Raw genomic sequence first — 25,121 nt, 5'->3', positions numbered from 1 at the left:
GGATTGAGTGCCGGTATGTGAACCAAATGGTCTCCGGTTTGATTCCCAGTTAGGGCACATACCTGCATTGAGGGCCAGGCCCCCAGTTAGGGGTGCATGAGAGGCAACCACACATTGATGTTTCTCTCCCTCTTTTTCCCTCACTTCCATCTCTCTAAAAATAAGTAAATAAATAAAATAAAATTTTTTTTTAAATTTCTATTTTTATTGACCTGTAACATATAATCTAAGTAAAGGCAAAGTACTTTCTATACAAGTGCATCTTCAAGACAAGTCCAAGTCTCCTGGCCTATGCTTCCAAATGGATTGCAGCCACCAAGCCCCTTCTTTATAGAAATTCTGAAGCAGTCACTAAATATTACTTGCTCTAAGAAGCTTTCTGTAATCTCTTCCTGACAAGCTATTCATAGCTCCTCTCTCTGGGCTCCCATAATTCTGACCATATATAGCTGTTATCTTACCAAACAGTAGTATAGTATGTTCTCTTTTAGTCTTTCACTAGGGTAGCTCATCCAGGGTAAGGACACTACATCAGTTTTCTCACGTGTAAAATAAAAATAATAAGAAGACATATTCTCATAGAACTGCTGTGAGCATTAAATGTTATGCATACTTAAAGCACTTAGCACAGTGTCTAACATATAAATGCTAAATAAATGTTAGCAATTATTTTTCAATATGTTTGCTGAATGATGAAGAACTAGCCCAAAGAGTCCCACAGCAAACAGACTGGTAGATGTGTCATCTACAAAAGAGCACTGTAGGAAAAAACCCATGTTCTGAAATTACCTAAGGGATCACTATTTAAGCAAAATGCCTTCCCTATTAACTATTTGCAGATGTGAGATGATACTGAATAGCTTTTTAATGTATAGTAGTTTTAAAAAGTTTTGAAGACCTTGACACTGGGAAAGAGATAAAGTTTCAATTATAAATTTCTGAACTTCTGAGGTTGTAACACTTAAAACAGTTTCACATTTGGAGAAAAAGAAAATACAATGTCTTGGAGATTTGTGCTGTTTCTGACTCTATTATACTCTACTTCTTTATACTATAAACTATCTATAAATGTGTTTGTTCTCAGCCTTTGTAATAAGAATCAAATGAAGTGTGTTGTGTGGTAAAACTACCATCAAACTGAAGTAAGAAATATTGGATTCTAGCCCACAACTTAGCTGTGGGACTATGGGCACTCTTAATTCCTCTGGGATTCAGAGTCCTCCTTTGGAATTTGAAAGGATTAGACTAATGCCTAATTTCCATCTAGCTCTAAAACATGAAGTTCTTATAACACTGTATTTTAACCTTTTTCTTAATTTTTAATCCTCACTCAATGACATGCTTATTGATTTTAGAGAGAAGGGAAGTGGGGGAGCATCAATGTGAGAAAAACATTGATAGGTTGCCTCTCCTATGCACCCTGACTGGGGACCAAACCCGCAACCTAGGCATGTGGCCAGGCAGGAAATTGAACCTACGACCTTTAGGCTTATGAGGAGGATGCTCCAACCAACTGAGCCACACTGGCCCAGGCTTAACCTTTTTCTTATATGGTTTTTCCCTTCAGAAGAAACTAAATTCTCTTTAGTTTCTTTAGAGGGGGAGGAGGCAGGAATGACACCTTATTCACCTTTGCAACTCAGTGCCCAGAACTAAGAACTGTTTCTTGACTCTGAATGAATAAGTGTGCCCTGTAGAACTTCTAGTTAAAAAGGGCATAGCAAATTTATGGTATAACAGGTCAGTAGCTAATGCTTTCATAATTTTATTATATAACAACTGGCATGCATTTTATGATTTTTGATATTCAATATACAGATTCTCCCTATTGCTGATCATTTGAAGCTTTGTTCATTTAGAAAAGGAATTCTAAATCAGAAAGTTGCCTTACTTCTGATATATCTTAGAGAAATTATCAGTTACAAAGTTTTTCAGAGCGGCTAATTCTACTAAACCTCATCATCAGAAAGGCAATGCCCACCAATACCAAAGAGGTATCCAAGTGTTCACTCCCCAGTAGCATTTGGAGGAAAAGATTTTTATCTTTGCCTTGCTACCAAAATTACAGACTAAAAGATAATTTTAGTCTGTAATTGATCAATGTCTTATGGAAGCAGGGTATATAGACACCTGGAGAAAGCTAACAGTCACACGCATACACAGTTTAATACAGTAACTTGACAGCCTCATGTACCATTTTCAAATTAATATTTAGTGCAGGCATTTATTGCAGGTGCAGTTCCAAAATATCTCTGCTATGGAATGAAAAATGGGAGTGATTAACTAACTATAAAGGGAGTCTATATTGGTAAAACAGATGGAGAGCTTTCCCACTTCTTTTGAACAAGGGCAGATGTCTCTCTCTGGCTATATCCCAAAAATTTAGAGTTAAAAGGAATTCCATTTCTCTCTTTTAGTAACAATGTGATTGAAATTTGAGATGCATTTACTTCATAATTTCCTAAACCTGAATTGTTGGGAAAGTGAAGGTTTTTTTTCTTTTTTAAATTATTTTTTAAATTGTATTTTTCAATTACAGTTGACATTCATTTAATATTAGTTTTAGGTATACAGCATAGTGGTTAGATGATCATATACTTTAAAAAGTGATGACCCTGATAAATCTAGTACCCATTTGACACTACACATAGTTATTACAATATTATTGACTACTATTTCCTGTGCTGTACTTTACATCCTTGTGACTATGCTGTGACTACCAATTTCTACTTCTTAATCCCTTCACATTTTCACCCAGCCCCCAAACCCTGACCCCTCTGGCAACCATTAGTCTGTTTTCTGTATCTGCGTCTGTTTTCTGTACCTATGAGTCTTTTTCTGTTTTGTTTGTTCATTTATTTTGTTCTTTAGATTCCACATGTAAGTGAAATCATATGGTATTTAACTTTCTTTGTCTGACTTATTTCACTTGGCATAATACCCTCAAGGTTTTTTCTATATTCAGCCATCAGCCTCAACCATACCAACTTACCAATCCAAGTCTGAATGTTACTCACAGGTTAACTCTATATAAGTCGACACAAGCACGGTACATTTTTTATTGTTAAATTATTATGTAACCATATGCAGAGCAAAAAGTAAAGGAACAGATCTACTTGTGCATTCACATTTAAAATTCTTGAATGATAAGTGAACAAATGATCAGTTAGGAAAGGAAAACTGAAGGAAGAGCTTCCTTACAGTCTTCTAACTTTTCCAATACTAAAACATGCTCAAAAATTTTAGAAAAACTTGTTTTCTACATATGATATCATATGAATAAACAAACTATGTTTACTTCAATAAATTGTAAAGACTCCCTCAATATTAAGGGCAGTGCATCTCTAGCTAATGTAATTATCATTTGGATATAATATAAACATCAACAAATAAAGGGGTGGCATAGTTCAAAATTTTCCAAAGTGTTAGTACTCTTAATGCTGAGTTTCCAGTTCCAGAATAGTCCATTCCCCTTGGGGTGAACAATCTTCAGAGGAAAAACTAGCCATGGTGATGCTTGCGGAGGAATCAAGTGGAGAGCTTAGTTCACTCCATCTGTTCAAAGTGTCAACATGTGCTTTACCCTGAGGTTTTGAGCTGTCTCGTGCTAAAAGTAGTGTCTGACTGATTAGATACTGTGCTAAATTTAAGTCTTCAGGAACAGAATTTGTAATATTTAAGTTCGAATTCTGTTCAGAGAGCAGTTGCTTTAAGAGTGTCCAATCTTGTTTTGCAAAGTGTTGATCATCTTCCAAATCCATGTCTGTAATGTGTGTTTCTGATCCCATTTTCTGCTCAAATGCTTCTATTACATCCATCTCATATATTGGAGAGAGGGTTTTTGAAGGCCGATGGTCATACATGTAGGTTTGTGCCAGTGTATCACAATCATCTATGTCTCCTGAAATAATTCATAATACTACACAATGTAAAAATTGCACATGTTGGTACCCTCAGAGTTTCATAACAATATAACAATTATAGTACAAAAAAAAAAAAAAATACCCAAATGGGAAAAATAACATTTATACAAAATTGACAAGATTTTTGAGGCATTTCTTTTCTATCTCTAAAAAAAAACAACTCAAGGATAATGTTTAGCAGCAAAATCAAAATTGGCAACTAACAATAATTGTCAATAATTTGAAAACTTGTGATACAGAAAACAATAGAAATTAAACATAAATATTGAATATGCACATATATCTAATTCACGGTTATTTGATGGTGACTTTTAGGGTCAGTTCCAAAAAGAGAATTAATACATTTTATCTAAAGCCTTATTTGTGTATTGCACATGCAAAGGAGGATGCAAGCAAGGACAAACAAAAAAAGTATAACTTTAAGGAGCTCCCTATTCTTGTGATTTTGCTGAACAGGGGCTATTGATCAATATTTCTCTTAGTTCTGAAAGAGAATAGTTACTCAGTCAATGACTATTGCATATTTTAAATTACTATTATAAGGAAGACAAACACAAAACAATTAGACAGAAAGTTACCTATCCATATGAAATAAGCCTGACCTTTTTCATATATTATAATTGCTTCTAAATATAATCTCTTTTAGGAAACTTATCTTTTTACTTGAAAATTTTAGAATAGAATTATAGTGATCCTTAAAGTCTTGATCTCTGTAAAATGTATATAAATTGTAATAATTAATCTAGTTAAAATAGTTCATTGTTTTTAGTTACATATTACTATAGTTATTGCACAGATCTCTTAGATATATACTAGCTAGTCCATAAATCATATCCATTGTATAATAAAATTTCTAATAGTTAAGAATTCCTATGTTAAATTAGACATGAATAACTAAATAATAAGCAAACTAAGTTTTTCTCTTTATTCTTTTATGTAAAATCTCTTAAGAGTAAGTTAGCTCTAATAAAGAACCAAAATTTTTACTAGATATTGATTCTGCACTAGGATTTTAAGTGGACAGTAAAGAGTAACTAGCTTATTTTAATATTATTATAAATTTAAGTTTTCATTTAAAATTTGAATCTGTTGCTTAAATAATTATTCTAACTAAAATATAACATCCAGGGCTAAATACAACTTTAAAATTCTGTAAACAAATTTTCTTATGGATTTAACATATCTATTTCTGTACATTACCTGCAGATAAAGCAATATTAGCTTTTTCAGTAGCTGTAGAATGGTTCTCTTTCACCTGACCTTCCTGAGGCAGAAGCTGACTCTGACAGGAGTCCAGAGATTTTGTAGAGCAGTTCTTTGGTATGTCAGAATTGGGTTCTCTTTGATGAAGCTCCAAATGACATGGTCTTTCTTTAGATTTTATATCACTATCTGAGCGTTTGCTGCATTGCTGAAAGTCATTATCTGCAATGCTTTCATCATTCACTTTTTTATTTTTGGGAAGAAATTGTCTGCCTTCTTTGGACAGGACATGAATTGTATACCTTTCTTCTGTTTCAGAAGCACTCTCTTTATCTTTTCTTGAAAGGTCAATGCTACTAAGACCCGAGAGAAAGCTTTCGTTTTTACATACATTATTGCCTTTATCTTGTTTACATTCTAAAACGCCACCTTCACTTCCTTGTGAGTTTCTGGAATAGCAGATCCTCCCAGGATGTTCATGAGAAATGGCATCAAAAACATCAGAAGGTGAAAGAGAATCCATAGAAGGCAGAAAGGGAGTATGGACTTCCCCTTCATCAGATCCCAACTCCTCACATTCGTCTACTGAAAGTAAAACTGACCTTTTAAAATTTTTAGTTGCAGAAAACTCATGACTTCCATTTTCGGTTGCATCTTCAAAAGCTAAATTAATTATCCCCTGAAAATGCTGAGGAGCTGAATTAGGTAGAGAGAAATTTTCTGCAACATTTTCAGCTTCAGATCTTTCATCTTCTGTTTCATCTGCTGAGGAAGAAACTTGATCTACTTCCTGAGCAAACTGGACACTGCCTCGCAGAATATTTTCTTTATCCCTAGGATGGGCTATTGTAGATCGAGACCAAATTTCTGGCCTTTTTCTAGGAATCTCATCTTCACTTGTCGAATTAACTTGGAAAAGATCATTACTACTTTGCTTTTTCATTTTCATTTCAATTTTTAAGTTACTATCATATATTTTTAATTCTTCAGGAGTACTGGTATCACTGCTACTTCTTCCAAGAAAATCATGGCACAGCATAGTGCCACATTTAGAAATACCTCTGTCATTTGATCCATCATCATCCTGAGACCCTCCAGCATCATAGTCTTCAGACCTGGGCTTTATGTCATCAGAGGATGTGGTAGCACTGCCAGTGTCAGACTCGGGACTCTCTCTCTGATGTAGAACACCAGTACTCAAATTCCAGGGACTTGTGAATGGAGGTTCTGTATTTTCATGGCTCTCTGGAGTTTCTGTGGTTTCCATATCTTTAGGAGAATTTTTTCCTGATATTTGTTCCAAAAAACACTTGGAGGAACTATCTGAGTCTGCTGTAGCATATTTGTCTTCATTCATAGCAGAGTCATCAGCTAACTGACTAGGAATTGTCTGCTTTACATGAAATTTAGATTTTCCATCACCCTGAATAGAATGTAAAGTATCATTTGTCCTTCCAGAAACATGAGGTACAACATCTTTCTTCACACATTCATTGCCTGATTTTTTGTTCCTGTCTTTCCTCTCTACGTGTTTCTCCTTATCTAATATTGAATGGATTTGCTCTGTGTTTGTTGTGTCTAAATCACAAAGTGGATTAGAATTCAAGAGGTTTTCATGTGGATTTGAAATAACAGATTTTATGGCAGTGGTGCTGTAAAATTTTGGATCTACATTTTCACTTCCATCAGAATGACAATGTAGTTTAGCTGGGTTGCAGTGGTCTATTTCTTTGTGACTGGAAAATCTGGTTTCACTTTTTTCTGAACAAATCTGTCTCAATTCCAATTCATGTTTTATTGACTCATCCAGATTTGAAATATGTTGGCATTCTAATACCAAGTTCTCTTTTTCTTGATTGTTTAATGGCTTTTGTGGGTCAGGTGTGCATGATGACTGGAACGCTTCTGTACCAGTGGCTTCAGACGTGAGGTTAATTAGAGGTTCACGAGGCTTCTGTTCAATAACACTGCCCTTGTTAGTACTTTTTTGGACAACAGATGTTTCACTTTTTAAAGGTTTTTGAGAAGATTGAGCCTTCAATATGACCTGGCCAGGAAACATTTTTTGTTTTGAATCTTTATTATTCAAAGTTTCACCTTTCTTAGATTGCTTTAGGTTTTTAGGTATTGCCACCATTTTTGCATTAACTTTAGGCAAAGTTGTGTGCCCTTGCTTGACAACTTTTCTCTTAGGTGTTTGTTTTTCTATTGTCCTGTGCTCCAACTTTGTCACATTACCATTAGACTGCCTTGAAGAGACTGAAGATTTTACTGAATTTGGTGACTCTCCTTGGTATCCTAAGAAAAGAACATTCAAAAATATAATATACCTTCCAATTTGTAAATGAAATTCAGTATTTTTTTTTAGATGATTTTACAAGAAATAAAAGAAATAAAACATGGAGTAGTAACATATCTACAATCAGATGGATAATTACAGAATAGGAGTTAGTGGCATAATAAAATACAAAAGGAAAATATTTTTCTATTATAAATAAAGATTGACTATTTCAAAGTCTTAATAAAATTGTTTAAGTAGAATCTCTCTTCCTCAAGAGCCTTGATCCTTATGTCAGAATTGGATTTGTATAAATATATGGGGGTGGAAAATTCTGACTCTCTTATACCAAAAGAGCAGCAAGGAACTTCCCTTTGAAGTTTTTCAGGGGAAAAAAGACTATATTCCATACAGCTGAAAAGGAGAATCAAGGTAAACATAAAATAGAAATGTTAAAACTGCTGCAATTTTTTCCCTGAAACATGAACAAAACTAATTTATTTCTCATAACCAGATCATTATTATTGTAGCTCATCAGGGTTAACAACTTAGATATGCAGTTGACACTAAAACCAGTAACTGAAAGAAAAGAGGATTAATTTTGGGAATCTATTTGTTGTTTATACTGATTAAAGTCCTAGAGATCACATTTTGAGTCCTATCAAATAGAATTACCAAGAATTTTAAAATATTTAGTTTTAACTATAACTAGAACATGAATAATTTTTCTCTGCCTTATTTTTTATTTACTTTCACTATTAATTCATTATGTAACAACATTGTTTTTAGGATTTTACAAACTGCTCCTAATGCATAAAGAAAATTAATTTGTCAAATCAGTTATTACATTAGCAAATTATGCAATTTGATCGGTACTCTGTTCTTTCTTAGAACAGGGAACAGATTCCAGAGGAAAAATTCATCCTTCCATGTTTTACAGCTCTCTAGACTGTACCATTACTTTTTGAAGAAGTCTTTAATGTTGGTTTTGCAGATGGAATTCCTAGTTATCATGGAAATTTTGAAGAAACCTGGACATAATATATAAAAGGACCAGCAATGCAAATAAAGTAGTGACTCCCTTAATTATTTCTCTCACAAAAGACAATAAAAACCAAACCAACACCTCAAAATACCAAAATATTGTACTTGTTTGAAATGTAGAAGTATAAAATTCCATTTCTACAGCATGAAACAAATGTAAAATGAGTGAAACCATGTTATATATTGCTTATTTGCTGCTCAAGTTCCAAATCAGAGTTCTGTTTATTCATTTTAAACAAGGAATTATGTCAGCTTTACCTTGAGTTTTAGCAAGATTGGATGGGGCATTCTTTGTCCTCTGCTGAGCTGTAGCACATCCATTGTCATTTCCTCTTTTCTTTAAAATTGCCTGTGGTACTGGATCACTATATCCTTTGCCAGTGACCTTCTTTAGCACACTAAGAAAAATGATTTGCATTCAGTATTACACTGAAATTCCAAAACATAAGCTTTAAAAAGACCCATACACAAAATAATTTTTTTCTCAAAGAAATAAAAAATATCTCTTTTCTGAAAATAAAACGACCATATGTTCATATGTCTCTAAGGTTATAAAAGTGTAGGTCAAGTATGATAAAGCAATATATAATCAAGTGTGACAAGTGTAAATTATTTGCATCAATCATTTTGCATATACTAACTTCTTTTAGTAAGAAAGAAAAGTTTTATAATATCATTGTGTAAATACTATATTTTCTAACAAAAAAGAAAAGATATTTTAAAATATTTAGCTAGAAGTTAGTATATAATTAACTTTCAGAGAAAGCTAATGTATAGGTAAAACAATGAAGACTTACCTATTGTTTATATTAGTTTCTTGTTCATGAATACTTTTTTTATTGGAAGTTCCATTAGTAACTTTTGAAACAGATTGAGATTTTATTGCTGTAAATTAAGAAAAAGTGAGTCATGAGACAGAACACTATATATGTAACAATTTATGTACAAAGTCATTGGTCAGACACTATAAACAAAATTAATTGTCAATGTGGAAAGAAATGTGTTTTCTCTGAATAAATACATGTAAATAAATAGTTTTTTCATTAAAACTAAATAGAAGTCCAAACAAGTCATTTTTCTTAGGAACTTTAACTGTCTGGAAGTATTAAAGATTAGAGTGCTAAAACCCACCTACAGTGGAAGTTCTGATACTTTCTACACTGTTTTTCACTGTCTGTCCTGGAGATTCACAAAAGGACAATTTATGACCAGATGGCTTCTCTTCTCCTACTGATCCATTCTCTTTTGGTTCATCCAGACTTTCAGTGGAAACCAGTAACTCCAAGCTTGAATTTGTAGATCTGCTGGAGCGTTCTGCAATGCCAAGGCATGGAGAATCTTTTCCTGTCTTCAAAGGTTTTGCTCTGGCTTGCAGAGTTAAGTTTCCAGTGAGTACCTTGGGTCTGGCACCTGTAATCTGTCCTTGATTTTTCACTCCCTTTCCATTTAATGTATTTTTGTGTCCATTTGCTGCTGATGTTGCTGATCTCTCCACAACTTGTCTAGGTGACATGTTTGCTAACTTTGCATTATCATGGTTTTCTGTTTTGGTTTTTATTACAGCTTTGGGCTTTCCAGAAACATTCCCCCCCCCAGATTTTAATTCTTTTGTAATCTTAGATGCTGTTTTTATACCGTCCTTTTCTTTTAAATCATCATGCTTCAAAGTGTTATTTATAGTATTTCTATTAGTACTTGATGAATGTCCAGATGCTCCTAATCCATCGGATTTCATCTTTTGATTAGTAGAGGGACAACTCCAACAGTCTTTCTTGTTATTTTCTCTCAAAGATTTGTTTTTTATAACACCAGAGTCAGAAACTTGTCTCCTTTGCTAAAAAGAAGAAAAAGCACGTTGTAACTTGATGGAAGTCTTTGACATATAAATACTTTACATTTTAATAAGCCAATTTTTCAAAGAAAAAGAACCCCAGCAAAGTTCATATTATAATTTAGGTCCACTCAAAACTTGAATTATCTTTGATCATCTTGAGAAAAACTTTCAATGCATCTTTGATCACATCACCTCAATCAAATCTAAAATACAGCAGAAAATATTTAAGACCTATACTATTTTAAAGGACATATTACTTAACTTTACAAAGTTATGATAGAGAATAAATACTACCAGTGTCTGAATGCCTTGAGTGAATGATAACAATATCCAATACTTTTGAGGGTCAAACCCCAGGTTCTGTGCTAAAATCCTTTCCATACATCATCTCATTCAATCCTCACAACAGTATGATCAGATAGCTCCTGATGCTATCTCTTATTTCTTAGGCAAGAAACTGAGGATTAAAGCAGCTATGTGATTTAGCCATGATCATATGCTGATAGGGACGGAACTAGGACTTGACCTCATGATTTACTGCTTTAAGTAGGTAGTCATCCATATGGTATAATTTGAGAGACATGATCAAGATTTTCACCAAAAATTCTCTCTTCAACTCAAATGCCAGAAATTTTATCCTCTGTGGTAAGAATTGTTTACCTCTTGGAGTACTCATTAAAAAAACAAAAACAACTTCTGTGAAACATACCATGTCTGAAAAGTTCAGTTTTTAAAAGAAACAAGATAGTAATACAGAAGAAAAAGATAGTAATACAGTATTGGTTGTCTGGATGAAGTGGAGGAAAAAGAAGTGGCTCCTAAAAATAGGTAAAATTGGTGAAGATGGGAAAATGGAAAGGCGCTGAAAACAAATGCACATATTTCATCATTTTGCTTAGAGCCAAAGGAAATAAAAATATTTTAAAAATTGGTAGGAATTTTAAAATAGAAATTTAAGATTATATTGACATTTTTTAATGTAACTACTCCCCCCAGCTGCTCTGAAAAGCTATTTGAAACTGTAGTGCTATGAGGCAGAGCCAGTGTTATCTTCGTCTTTGTGTCCTTCAGCACTGAGCCCATCACACACTGGGAATGCAAAAATATATGATGAATGTTGTTAAACCTGAGCAGATATTGATATACAGTTCAAGGTCTGATTATTTCTAAATATAGAAAGCTTCTGATTACATTATAATTTTGTCTAAGATAAAAATAACATATATATGTATGTGGGTGTGTGTACATTCATACATAATAAATAATAACCTGGCTAAGTTTAGGAAAAAGAAAGGTATAATAAAAGAACCATTAGACTCTTATCCTAGTTTTGCCTCTGATTTAGGATATTTAAGAAGTCATTATCATCTATGGGCCTCAGATTATGCATGTCCAGAGGGTAGAGACTGGTCCTATTCAGTGCAGTGTTCTAGGATTCTGTGTATTATTTATGAAGTGCAAATAGGCTTAGCTCTCATTTTTTGTTTTCTTAATAAATCTAGCCTAAAATATTTTTTATTTAAAAAAAAACTCCTGTATTTTATTCTTTATTTTTAGTACCTAAAACCAGCTAGACCTCTTTCCACCCTTAACACTGACCCTACTTAATTTATTTTACCATTGAATCTATCTATTTTAAACGATCATGCTATGGGTGAGATCTATATAGTACACTCTTAGAAATTTCACATTAACATAGTACGTCATGATGAGGATTCAATGTATATGCATTTCTAGCAGTCTCTGACTTAGGTCTGCAAAGTTTACCTATATAACCTATACACAAATGGCCAAATGGTAATGGTCGCCATATGCAATTGACAAAAATGAAGAAAAAGGGTAATCCTCTAAAGCAATCCTCTTAGATACCCTTTAGGTTCTAGTACTATTCCCTCTTGTTTTATTTTTAAGCTTTTTAATATAGAAAATTATAAACAATCAAAAGAAGACAGAACAGTATAATGAACCCCCATGTACCTATTACTCAGCTTTAAAACAACCATCGACTCTGGGCTAATTTTTAAAAATATATAACTATCCTTGTTTTATTTTGAAGCAAATCCCAGATATCATATTTTGGTACTAGCATTCTTTTTAAACTTTTCTCTCTGTCTTATCTTATTAACTTTCTCCTACCTCCAAAAGATCTCATCTCTTTGGAAAACACATTTATTAGTTTCACACTTATGGAGCACTTATTACATATCAGATAATTGTACATAAATTATTTCACTTAATTTCCACAATAATCCTGCTAAGTTTTATCATTCCATGTTATAGATTAGCATACTAGGACTCACAGATGACACATAATAAATGTGAACTCAAGGCTTGAACTCATCTGATTCTATGTCCCGCACCCATTTTGCAATACCACTGCCTTCTGAGGAAAACACATTACCCTGTTTTTTCTTGTGGTTAGGAGTATAAACCCTTGGACAACCTGAAAGTCAGGGAGATTAGGAAGAACAATGAGACATTGGTCAATTTTGCTGTAAGGCAAGGAAGGAGATAAAGCCTGATTGATAAAATTAGTAGACCAGGGTAAAGGAAGGCAGGTAGGCCGGCTAATTCTTGGGTCCTTAAAACAAACAAACAAACAAACAAAAAACCCTAGAGGAGATAACAGGGTGCATAGAAAAAAATATCCTAAGGTGCATTTTGTAGAGTATGTTCAGTGTAACCGTACAATATGCCTAAACGGGCTGAGGGGGAGTCCATTGGTGTTCTGTGATTATAACAGTTGGGGAAATTCTGGATAAAATAGAACTCAACATTGTGTTCTTTATTATAGTGTTTCTTAGAGCTTTAAAGGTGCTAATGTGTGTCATCAGTCTCTAAGAGGAGCTATGGTTATAGTGATTCTCAAACTTGTTGGTGCTACATATTCTTAGGTAGAACAGATGAGGGAGCTGGTATTCTGTGGAACACACTTTGGGGAATAGTCCTAGGAAGTTTACTGGCAAAAATACCCCTCCAGTGTCCCACAGTTTTTCACAGAAGACATTGGAAGTTTGACCTTTGCCTCAAGCCATGAGAGCTCTCAGTTGTGGCTTAGAGTTGTGTGAGTTCTACTGGCTGGTGAGGAAGAAAAGATTCCCTATCCCACTCTGCAAGGGCAGGCAGTATGTTCTTGCATTCAAAACTGGAACTCTCATTGTACGTCTCTGTATCATTGTACTGCACGTACTAGGTTAATATAATTTCGTACTTCAAATATATTAAGTGACAATTCTTAAGGTAGCTAGCTTAGAACTCTAACCATCATTAATAACATTTTTGGAGAAGAAAAAAGTATTTCACATTATAATAAATACACCAAGTAATTTATGTGATAAAAAACAAAGAACATAAAATTTATCATTTTAATCATTTTTAAGTGGGCAGTACAGTAATGTTGACTATGTACTCCTTGTCGTGCAACAGATCTCTAGAACTTTTTCATCTTGCAAAACTAAAACTCTATATCCATTGAAAAACAACTCTCCTTTTTCTTGTCCCACCAGCCCCTGGCAATCACCATTCTACCTCCTCTTTCCAAGGGTCTGACTACTTTAGATACTTCGTATACGTACACTGAGTAACTTGTAAAGCACAACTGTACTTTTGGTATTAATTGACTCTTTCACATGAAATATTTATTACATGAATTAAAATCTTAGTCTGGAGAAAACTGGGACAGCCAAAAATTTTATTTTGTAAGAAATAGGTTAATTAGAAAAATAGACACTGAATTAGGGCTAGAATTCTAGACAATTTCTGATATACTGGAATAGCTCCAGTATGTTCATTGCCAAAAAGGTTTTCAAGGAAATAAAAAAGGTAGACAATATTACACTTTCTATGCCAGCTGGATATCAAAAATTCACATCATTTAAAAATTTATGAAATATTCATTTGATTAAAAAAAGACTCAAAAAGTTATTTCCATTAAAAAATAGCTTTAATTAATGAAAGAAGAGATTTTAAAAATTATTTTGAAATACAAAATAAGGAAATTTAAATTGTTTGCTATCCTTTTTCATTTGAACCTATAAAATTTTAAAAGTTTACCTGAGAGCTACTGAATATAGGCTTTTTACCAAGTCTTCGATCATCACCTTTGTCAAATGCAGCTGTAAAAAAAAAACAGCAATTAATTTTTATAGGAGGCAGTACTATTAGCATAGAATTAGAGGGAAAATAGTATACTAGCAGAATAAGGTTATGCTCAATGGAAAGTAACTTTAAAATAGCTGAAACCAATCTAATACACACAGATAATTCCCTACGATAGTAAAACTAATTTTCTTTAAAGAACTACATTTTCATTCTTATTTCTGGTTCCTATGAATTTTGTTATTAAAATTAATAAATAAGAACATAAAATCTCACAGAGAAGATTCATACATTTATAAAAACCAAAATTTTCTGAAGCTGTAAAATTTTAAAAATAATTGGTTTCATTTAGCATTCCAAATTTTAAAAAATTACAGATTATGGCCAATGTAATATTTTATAAACTATTAAATATGAGAAAATGTTTATCCTAAGTTGTAAAAATACTGTTGAAATTAACTATAAATAATTTCTCTGGCTTTGCAGGTATATTATGAGGAAGGAAGAAAGAGGAAAACATAAGGTTCTGTTGAAAATTAAACAAGAAACAATCCTCAAACTCATATTCCTTTTAGAATTACATAAATATTCATTTTACAGATTAGGTTGATATGGGAATTATTGGGTAACTCATGTTTATGTTCTTTAAATAAAAATTTTAATGACACCAGAAAAATATATAGGAATAATGGTACAAGAGCTGTAAATACAGTTTAGCTAATGCATTTTTTGCCTTTTGGAAGTTATGGGGCTCTAAAATATGTTTTAAATAAATACATATAATGTCCAAAAACTATTTTTTTTATTAAAGCAACTGAAGAAAAATACATTAAATTATCTGTAACTCTACCATGCATTTCCTACTATTTCTATTCTATAGGATCTGTACCATAAGACAAAGCAGGATCCCAGAAATGGCATTGTCAGGACTGATTTATAGTTAGCAAATGACTTTGCATAATAGTACACAGGAAGAAATTAATATACAATTTCTCCCAAAGATCAGTAACTCAAACTAGAATAAAGAAATGTTATAACAAAGACAACCTAGAATCACCCCTTTCTCTGGGGTTTCTCAATATAATAATTATCCATAAGTCAGGAATCACTGTAATTCACCATATTTAAGATTTAAAAAAACAATATTTTTACACTGATGTAAATGTAATAGATTGAAAAGTCCTCTTTGACAATTAATTGGATTGCTAATAATACTTTGTTTTATATATATATATGTATTTACAGGTCATTTTAATTAGTACTTTGAAGAATTAAGATACAGAACCCTGAAGCTCAACTTAACTATGAAATTCTCTAAAATGAAGAAAAATGAAGTTTACTGCCAATCAGAAGAGAGTTGAATGACATCTACTCATAGAATACTGATCTTTTTTCTTCACACTGTACAGATTTTATTGTAAAGATTAAACTCATCTAAAAATCAGTATAGAAAAATTCACAAGGAAAAAATTTCCAGTTTCTAAAGACTTCATGAATTTTGTTGTTTCATGATTTTACTGTTTTATTTTTATATTTTTTGGAATTTCTTTGGAAAATATTCTCAAGAGCTCATCTAGGTACACACTATTATGTTATATTCATAACACAAGACAGAGAAAATCATATTCTTACTAAACCATTAAAAATTTAACATATCTATGAACTATCAAGAATATATTATATCACATATGGCTTCCATGTTTTATAATGCAAAAATGTTTGCTTCATAAAATACAGTCTCTAGTCTCTTAACTTAAAATGTTTAAAAGTATACTTGCTCACTCTGCTTATATTTTTTCTAAGGCACCTGCTTTAAGCCAAAAATAGTCATGAAGCCATTTTTAGTTCCATACCATCAAAATTTTATTTTAATACTTTTGAAACACATATACATTTTGAGCAATATGCATCTTTTGTTTAATGCTAATGTTTCAAATGGTACCTATTAAATGTCAGAGACTACTGTGTGGCTCCTGAGGGACATTCCGCAATAGCACACACCGTATCACTGAACCAATCAATTGTGAAATTAAACCATCTAATGTAGGCAAAAACCACAAGAAAGGGTATCATATGAAAGGATGGAAAAGCTTTATGAAAAAAAATATTTTAAAAGGGAGAGGAAGTATGTTTGGTGATCTGTTCTATATGGATTACATTTTCCTACACTTCTAATCTCTAAGTAAAACAAGAATGCTTTTAAGCAAATTTGGCTGGAACATTATTGCTAATATAAAGAAGATAAAAAATGTATATATACATATGTACATACATTTATATATGAAATGAGTTTCATTTTCTACGAATAGCAAAAAAACACTATTTATTAAAACTGCCTAAACATACTATCATTAGTTTGAATAAGGAACCTATTATTGAAACAGAAGCAAACAAACATTAATCCTACCACTTATTAGAATCCCCTCAAAATATTCCTTGTCACAAAGATTATAATATAAGAATAAAAAATCTCAAGGCTAACATACTTGCTTGGATTTTCTGTTGATGGTCTGTGCTCATCAGCTTCCAGCTTTCTGTGTGACGAACAGCATAGAAAGACTGAACCAGGAAGATCCACAGCTTATCACGCACAGCCTGGATCTTGCACGTAAAACCCTACGTTCAAGCAACAAATCAGCAGCTGGTGAGAGCCACATTGTCATAGCAACCAGTCATTATTCCTTTCCGAATCTACTTATTCCTAAGCTAGATCAATGATGTCATCACTTAGATTTTTAAAATCGTTGGGTACATGTTATTTATGAAGGCTTACTCTTCACAACATAATTTTACAGTGAACATGAAGCTAAACCTTATCCTTTCAACCAAACATTATTTTAAATCACCAATGGCCTTTACATGAATACCTTCCACAGCCTTTTCAATTCCTCTATGACATTACAAGGTCAAATACTCTACGCAATCATAATAAATATGATGAAAATTAAAAAATCATTCTTGTTGAATACAAAATGTCAATAAGTTACAATTAGCTTAATAATTACCATTATTAGCTGCATTTAAAAATAAGTAATATTTTAATTTTGCTTTCTCCCAGTCAATCCTGTTTTAGATATGACTATTTTAAGACAAAAAGGAATTAAGAATATATTATAAAGTAAAAGATACTGAAGATTAAAATTTCTAAAAAGTTATTTTAAATTCTCTATGTTTTATATTTAGGAATTTTAATGCAGTGACCAGGGAGAAGTACTAGATTTATACTTTACGAATTAAGTACCAAATTATGACCAGTAAAATTGCCAAATTCTAAACTTTTATAATATGTTTACTTGGAGGTAAATAAAAATTAAAAAATTTTTGTATTATAAAATCATTCCAAATATACACAGAAGTAGACTATAACCAACCCTCAGGTATCCATTATCTAGTTTCAATGAACCAAGGAACATTTAAAATGTGTATATATTTAAGAAATTTAAAAACAAGTAAAATGTTACATTATTTTAATGAACTATGTTATATTCAATACCATTTCTTTTGTACTGTCAGAGTTCAGTAACATGTCCAGAGCCATAAGAAGAGAGCAACTATTCTCAGTGGTAATGTTTTCTTCAATTGCTTTTAAAATTTTATCCAACAGATCAGCTGTGCTGCTCATTGCTTGTGACTATAAAACACAGAAATTGATATTTAATAGGAATACATGTAAAATGTGTAAGAAGTGTGAAAGTCTGGCATAACAGCAGACCATTCATCATAAGTGGCTGCATGAAATCAACCAGAAATCTTATTTCTTCTGTTAATAATAATATAATAATATTATAATAACTATAATAACAATAATAATCCCTTTCCTTTTAAAAAAATCTGCATACACACGCGCACACACACACACACACACACACACACACAGTTCTGAAGAGCCCAATCATCCAAAAAACAGAACCTAGAAGTAAGTAATATTAGTTCTTTGTTCAATGAGTATATTTAGAGAAAATGGGTCACCAGGAAAACAAAGAATTTTGCATGGACCACAATTGTATTAGTGACCAAAAGAATATCTTTATGAATTTGGGTTCTAACATATGGCTTAACTGATAGAGGGCTAGAGTTGGCCAGAGTTACACTGGGCTTTGCCAGGTACTCAAAACATCCCTTCCTGCCTTCACTATCTTGTGAGCCAAAAATCCTGTCCATCGCTGCTCTAAATCCTATGCAAACCTGCCATCTGCTACGGAATTTATTTAAGCCATACCAATTTAATCAAAGACAACCTGCATTTAAAAACTCTTGCATAATTATAATCAGAACACGAGGATGGAATTAAATATAGGATATAATCTTCAACACAGTACCTGCAAGAAAAGAGCAAAATTTTCACTTTGAACGATCTTGGAGAAGTTTTCTATAATAAATGCAATACATTCTTCTTGTAGCCGAGATGCCATAGTCAGCGCTGCTTCTGTCCACTTCACTCTGGGTAAACTGATGATTAGCCTGTCACTTTCCATCAGAAGAAAAGCAGCATTCTTATCATTCTTATAATTTAAAAAATATTGAAAAAAAGTTAATTACTCCTCATAAAATACTGTTCTAAGCAAATCAAATATTTTTGTTTTCTTGTGATGCTTCCTGCAAAACACCAAAATTTCAGGTAGCTAATATCTTTTTCATCAGTTTTACATGTAATATTTATTCATTCACTCAAAATTACCCAAAAGGGAAAACTTTTAGCTCAGAAGAGATAACCTTTAAAAGATAGCTAAAACAAACCTGAAAGCAAAGTTGTAACTACAAAGAAAATCTTGACTTTCCTGGATTTTTTCACTACTGAATTAATTTTTTGTCCCTATAGATTCATTCATAATTGCATGGGTACACCAGTATAGCCTTAATTTAAAAAAAAAAATTTTCTTATTGTTGTTCTATTATGGTTGTCCCCATTTTCCCGTTGCTTGAGTGGAGGGGGCAGAGCAGTGGAGGGCCTTAATTCTTTTATGATTATAAATTTCATTACAAATTTAGAAAGGCTAAAAATTACTTATAATCCTCCGTGATTTTTTTCCTCCTCTCTAATTAGGTAAGCCCCCTCATTTTATGTTTTATTCATTTAATGATGACTCACAAATACTAATATCTATGGAAAATGGAATGACAATACACAAATACCATGGGCTCAAAGGAAAAGAAAAATAACAACTAATAAATTACTGTATCTTATCCATGTTTGATTTCTAGTTTTTTTATCAATAATTACTTTGCTATTTATTATATATTTCCATTATAATTTATCCCCCACTCCCTCTTCCACCTCTACCTCCACCCCACCCCCCTCAATCACCACTCTTGTCTGTGTCCATGATTGATTTGTAGTTCTTAAAACAATGCTTGGTAATAATTATTATTGAATAATACCTGACAGATTATAGTAGACTGAAAAACATAGCCACAATTTTTTTGTAGCTCCATCCATCAAGAGGTGACATCTATTTCCTCACCCCTTGTATCTAGACTGGCCTTTCACATGCTCACACAAATAGGGTGTTGTGCAAGTTCCAGAGCCTAGGCCTCAAAAAGCCTTGCAGCTCTGCCTTTACCCCCTTGGACTTCTGGGACCCTGAGGCCTTAGAGAAGGCTGATAAGAGAGACCACATGGAGCAGGAGGCCCAGCCTCCATTTTAGCTATCAGTTGAAAGCACCGCACAGCACTGAGTTCAGGCAAGATCAGCAAAAGAATCACTCAGTCAACCGATAGATATGTGAGAAATAATGAACTGTAGTTTTAAGCCATTTAGTTTTTAGTTTGTTACACAGCAATAGATAACTGATAAATCTGGAAACGACAGCCCGAAATCCTTAACATCTGCCACCTGATATAAACTTTGCACACTGTCTGTACCTTTCAGATCACAACTCAAGCACTATTTCTTTCCTGATTCCTGTACTGACATCAGATTCCTTTTATACATGCCAGCAGAGAACCTGTCCCTTTTCTTTAGATCACTTAATTCATTTGCACTTATTCAATAATTAACGTAACTATTTGGTTAATATTCATCTCTCTCATTAGACTGTATGTTTACTTAGTGTTTTTGGCTCACCATGCTATCCCCAGGGCCTGGTATAGAAATGGGTCATAGTCAACATTCAAGTATTTGTTGATTTCTTAGCTTTATCAGATTTTTAGTCTATAAGTGAATTCCTAAGCTAAATGAAGTTTAATTCTTTTTTTTTTTTTTAAAGATTTTATTTATTTATTTGTAGAGAGAGGGGAAGGGAGGGAGAAAGAGGAGAGAAACATCTATGTGTGGTTGCCTCTCTCATGCCCCCAACTGGGGACCTGGCCTGCAACCCAGGCATGTGCTCTAACTGGGAATTGAACCAGCAACCCTTTAGTTCTCAGGGCGGCGCTCAATCCACTGAACCACACCAACCAGGGTGAAGTTTAATTCTTGAACATTAAGACTTAAAAATTTTTAACCATTTATCAAGAATCCTTTTAAAACATATTATATACTTCCCCTGCTTTATTTATTTATTCCCCAGAGTAAAAAAGAAACATACTTTGCTAATTCAAGTCTTTTAAAATTATTTTAAAATGTACCATTATCCTTTTCTCCTCTGGTGACTTCCTGAGTAACTGCAATTACTAAGAGTTTTAGGCAATACTCCCAGTTTGATCTACTATAGGTACTCCTCTGGTAGCACAGTAGTCCCTCTCTACATCGCGGTTCACTTATCGCAGCCTCATTGTATTGCGGGATTTTTAAAAATATTATATTTAATTATTTATCACGGATTTTTCACTATATCGCAGGATTTTGCGGTACTGTATACGTATGTTGTTAAAGTTACGTAGGTTTAAGGAATACTGCACGTAGAGACAAATGTAAGGTATTCAAATAAACTTGGCAGGTATCTACAAAATGTTTACTACATACACATGTGATGTGCTCTGACGGTAGTATCTTTCTCAAAATACAGATATATAGTTGTCATAATTTAGCTTGTAATCTATTGAAAAACTAAAATATGAACATAAGTGATAACATGGTGGTATGTGATCTTATTCCATACTGATCTGAATCTATCATAATATCAAATGTCAGAGTAGCCTGAGGTTCAAAGAAGAAAATGTAATACAGTTCTAGACCAAACACATAAAATTGTAATTTAATAGTTAACAGAACACATATTTAAGACTTCAAAAATATATAGAGAGCATTACCAAGAAAAGTCTCTTCTTCCTCTCCCAGGCTACCCATTCCCCCGTGGCCCAATCTATACTGTTTATTTTCTGTTTCTTTCCATACAAACCCAAATACATGTCATTTTTGCCTTATTTTACTCAAATGGAGGCACTGATATGCACAGCACTCTCTACCTTGCCTTTTACACTTAGCATACATCTGGAATATTTTTCTTATCAGAATATAAAGAACCTTATTATTGTTTTAACAACTATGTAACACTCCATAATATGGATATACTCTAAGCCATTCAACCAGTCCACTTATAGACATTTATGTTGTTTCCAGGTTTTTTTTTTGCTATTGTTGTAATGTAATAACATTGTAGATAATGTTATTTCACACATTGTAAATATATCTATAGGATAAACTCCTAGAAATAGAATTGCTGGGTCAATACTGCTTGTCTTAGACTGGGTCTGCCTAATAATTGAACCTGATAAACAGGCTTGTATACACAGTTTATTTTGAGAATTGATTCTAAGAGGCTCTGAAGCACTGGGAGAGAGAAATAGGAAAAGAGCGAAGCCAATGGAAGGGTATGTTTTCTGACTCCTTGCTATTCAAAGTATTACCCCCAGCATCAACACCACCTAAAGCTTGTTAGAAATGTTGACTCTTAGGCTCCACCCCTGACTTAGTGAATTAGAACCTACATTTAACCAAGATCCTGAAGTGTTCTCAATAGTGTTTAAAGTTTGAGAAAGACTAATATAGCATTGACTACGAAGGCAACTAGGGCTCAGTCTTTCTGGGGACCCTCTGAAGAGTCACAAAGACTGCACTTTGATTATTCTCCCGAAGGACAGAATAGGGAAACATTTAACCACTGGCTCCCATATTACATTGGTGAGGCCTTGTCAGTTGGAGTGGTTTTTTTGTTTTTTTTAATTTAACTTTTTAAATAAATTTTTCTTTCTTCTTTTTTTAAAATTAATTTATTGTGGTTCTATTACAGTTGTCCCATTTTTCCACAGTTGCTCGCCACTGCCCTGCCCTGTTGTCCACGTCCATGGGTCATTTATACTGGTTCCTTGACTAGATCCTTCCCCTTCTTTCCCCTCTTCTCCCCCTCCCCTCTCCCCTCTGGTCACTGTCCGTCTGTCCCTTGTTTCCATGCCTCTGGTTCTATTTTGCTTGTCTGTTTTGTTCATTAGGTTCCTGTATTAGGTGACATTACATGGTATTGGTCTTTTGCCGCCTGGCTTATTTCACTAAACATAATACTCTCTAGGACCATCCATGCTGTTGCAAAAGGTAGAAGTTTCTTCTTTCTTTCTCCTGTGTAGTATTCCATTGTGTAAATGTACCAGTTTTTTGATCTGCTCATTTACTGATGGGCACTTAGGCTGTTTCCAGCACTTGGTTATTGTAAATTGTGCTGCTATGAGCATAAGGATGCAGAGGTTCTTTTGAACTGGTGTTTCAGGATTCTTTGGGTATAATCCCAGCAGTGAAATTGCTGGATCAAAAGGCAGTTCCATTTTTAGATTTTTTAGGAAATTCCATTCTGCTATCCACAGTGGCTGCACCAGTCTGCATTCCCACCAACAGTGCACTAAGGTTCCCATTTCTCTGCATCCTCGCCAGCATTTGTTGGTTGATTTGTTGATGATGGCCATTCTGACCAGTGTTAAGTGATATCTCACTGTGGTTTTTATTTGCATCTCTCTGATGGCCAGTGATGTTGAGTATTCTTTCATGTGCCTATGGGCCCTCTGTATGTCCTCCTTGGGGAAGTGTCTGTTCAGGTCCTATGCCCAATTTTAAATTGGATTGTCTGTCTTCCTGGCATTGAGTATATAAGTTCTTTATAGATTTTGGAGATCAAACCCTTGTCCGAGGTATCACTGGCAAATATGTTTTCTGTTGGGGTGTTAAGTTTCTCTTAACTTCCAGGTTTACGAGGTGTCAGGACTTCAGAGTGTAGACATCCTGTGTGGAGTAGCAGCTAAGTCTGAGGTTAGAAAGTGAGAAATAAGTGTGATGTGGCTGAAAGAAAGTGATGTCAGATTATACCCATGTGATGCTGGATGCTGCAGCGATGGTTGGAATACACACATGGGACAAGAGGATATGAAGAGCACCAGAGTACCTGAAACATTAGCAACTTATCTTCAACGGCACATGTTTTCCAAACTGTAGATTCCTCTCCCATAGAGACATATTTTCAGTGATTCACAATCAGCATTACAAAGCAAAGTAAAAGTGAGAAAGAAAAAGACTGAAAGAAGAGAAAAATAGAAACTATCAGTACATCATATGTAATAATGGTAAGTATTCTTCTATGAAAATTATTTCCATTATATATGTGGGTGTAATGGGTTACAATGTTAAAGGACTACTTACTTTGGGACAGTCAAAAAAGTTTGAAAAACACAGCAAAAGGTGTGCTAATTTATACCCTTCCCCAAAATGAATAAAAGTATTTATTTCCTACACTCTTAACAAATTTCCTTATTTTTTCATTCTAAAAGGTAGAAAATGGTCTAAAACTGTAATTTTAGTGTCCATTTCTTTTAAATAAATAAAGTTGAAAATCTGTTCATCAAATTAAGAGGTGTTTGTATTTTCTTTGTGAACTATCTAATCTTATCCTATGTTTAGCTGTTTTTTAAATCAACTTGTGAGGATTCTCTATATTAGAAAAATTAGAAGCATGAGTATGATATGAACTGCCTTGTGACTTTGCTTATGGTTGTTTTTTACTATATAAAACTTTTGCACTTAATCAAATTTTTTATGGCTTCTGAATTTTGTATTCCTATTCCTTATCAAGGTTATAAAATAATGGTCCCAGGGCTACTGCAGCATTTTAATGGTTTTTCTAACATTCAAACCTTTGGTCCATTTGGAATACATCCTGGCATACCAGGATGTGAGGTATAGATTCAACTTACATTTTTTACAGCTATCTTCCTGGTTGTCTTAACATCATACATTGAATAAACCCAATGCCTCATATTATTTCTTAATACTTATTGTGTTAATCAGCCAAATAGGGCTTCAGCTATCCCTTGGTTTTAAGACTAACAATACATGAGGTCTGTCTGAATAAAGTCCAGCCATTGTTAATATAATGAGAATGGTTTGTGCAACATCAATGTAACGTGGCAGCCAAGGAGAGTGGATTGGAATGCTCACTGTACTAATCAGTGAGGGTGGCAGATGCTGTTGAGTGAGCATGTGTACTGTGTGGCCATCACTTTCAAAACGACTGAGCAAGTAGAGCAACGAATCTGCGTCAAATTTAGTGTTAAGCTTGAACATTCCTCCATGGAAACTATTTAAATGATTCAGAAGGCTTTCAAAGACAATGCAATTAGTACAGTGCAAATAAAAGTGTGACACCCATGTTTCAAAGATGGTCAAGAATCTGTTGAAAGTGATCCACGTTCTGGAAGGCCTGACACAAGCAGAACACCTGAGAATGTTGAACTGTAATCAATAGACTGGCAACTAACTTGTTCTAGTACGAGAACTAGAAGCTGACCTGGGGATGCCAAAAACTACTGTGCCCAAGATTC

At 33.5% G+C, this 25,121-nt stretch overlaps 1 protein-coding gene across 1 annotated transcript in view; it reads right to left on the bottom strand.

Annotated features, from left to right (window-relative positions):
• Positions 1 to 2,769: 2,769 nt before the first annotated feature.
• BTBD8 (BTB domain containing 8) overlaps positions 2,770 to 25,121 on the bottom strand; it is a 111,231-nt gene continuing 88,879 nt past the window's right edge. Inside the window, exons 10-18 of the mRNA XM_090269731.1 lie at positions 18,700 to 18,882; positions 17,874 to 18,011; positions 16,867 to 16,996; positions 14,336 to 14,397; positions 9,580 to 10,282; positions 9,246 to 9,333; positions 8,707 to 8,846; positions 5,124 to 7,424; positions 2,770 to 3,901 (exon numbers count right to left, since the gene is read on the bottom strand). Of these exons, the coding sequence (XP_090125857.1) occupies positions 3,435 to 3,901; positions 5,124 to 7,424; positions 8,707 to 8,846; positions 9,246 to 9,333; positions 9,580 to 10,282; positions 14,336 to 14,397; positions 16,867 to 16,996; positions 17,874 to 18,011; positions 18,700 to 18,882 (4,212 nt within the window). The 3' untranslated portion in view covers positions 2,770 to 3,434. The remainder of the gene's footprint in view (positions 3,902 to 5,123; positions 7,425 to 8,706; positions 8,847 to 9,245; positions 9,334 to 9,579; positions 10,283 to 14,335; positions 14,398 to 16,866; positions 16,997 to 17,873; positions 18,012 to 18,699; positions 18,883 to 25,121) is intronic.

Source organism: Furipterus horrens, unplaced genomic scaffold (genome assembly GCF_987537825.1).
Source record: "Furipterus horrens unplaced genomic scaffold, mFurHor1.1.pri manual_scaffold_3, whole genome shotgun sequence".
In the NCBI taxonomy this organism is placed as follows: domain Eukaryota; kingdom Metazoa; phylum Chordata; class Mammalia; order Chiroptera; family Furipteridae; genus Furipterus; species Furipterus horrens.
This window is presented reverse-complemented; position numbering and strand designations above follow the sequence as displayed.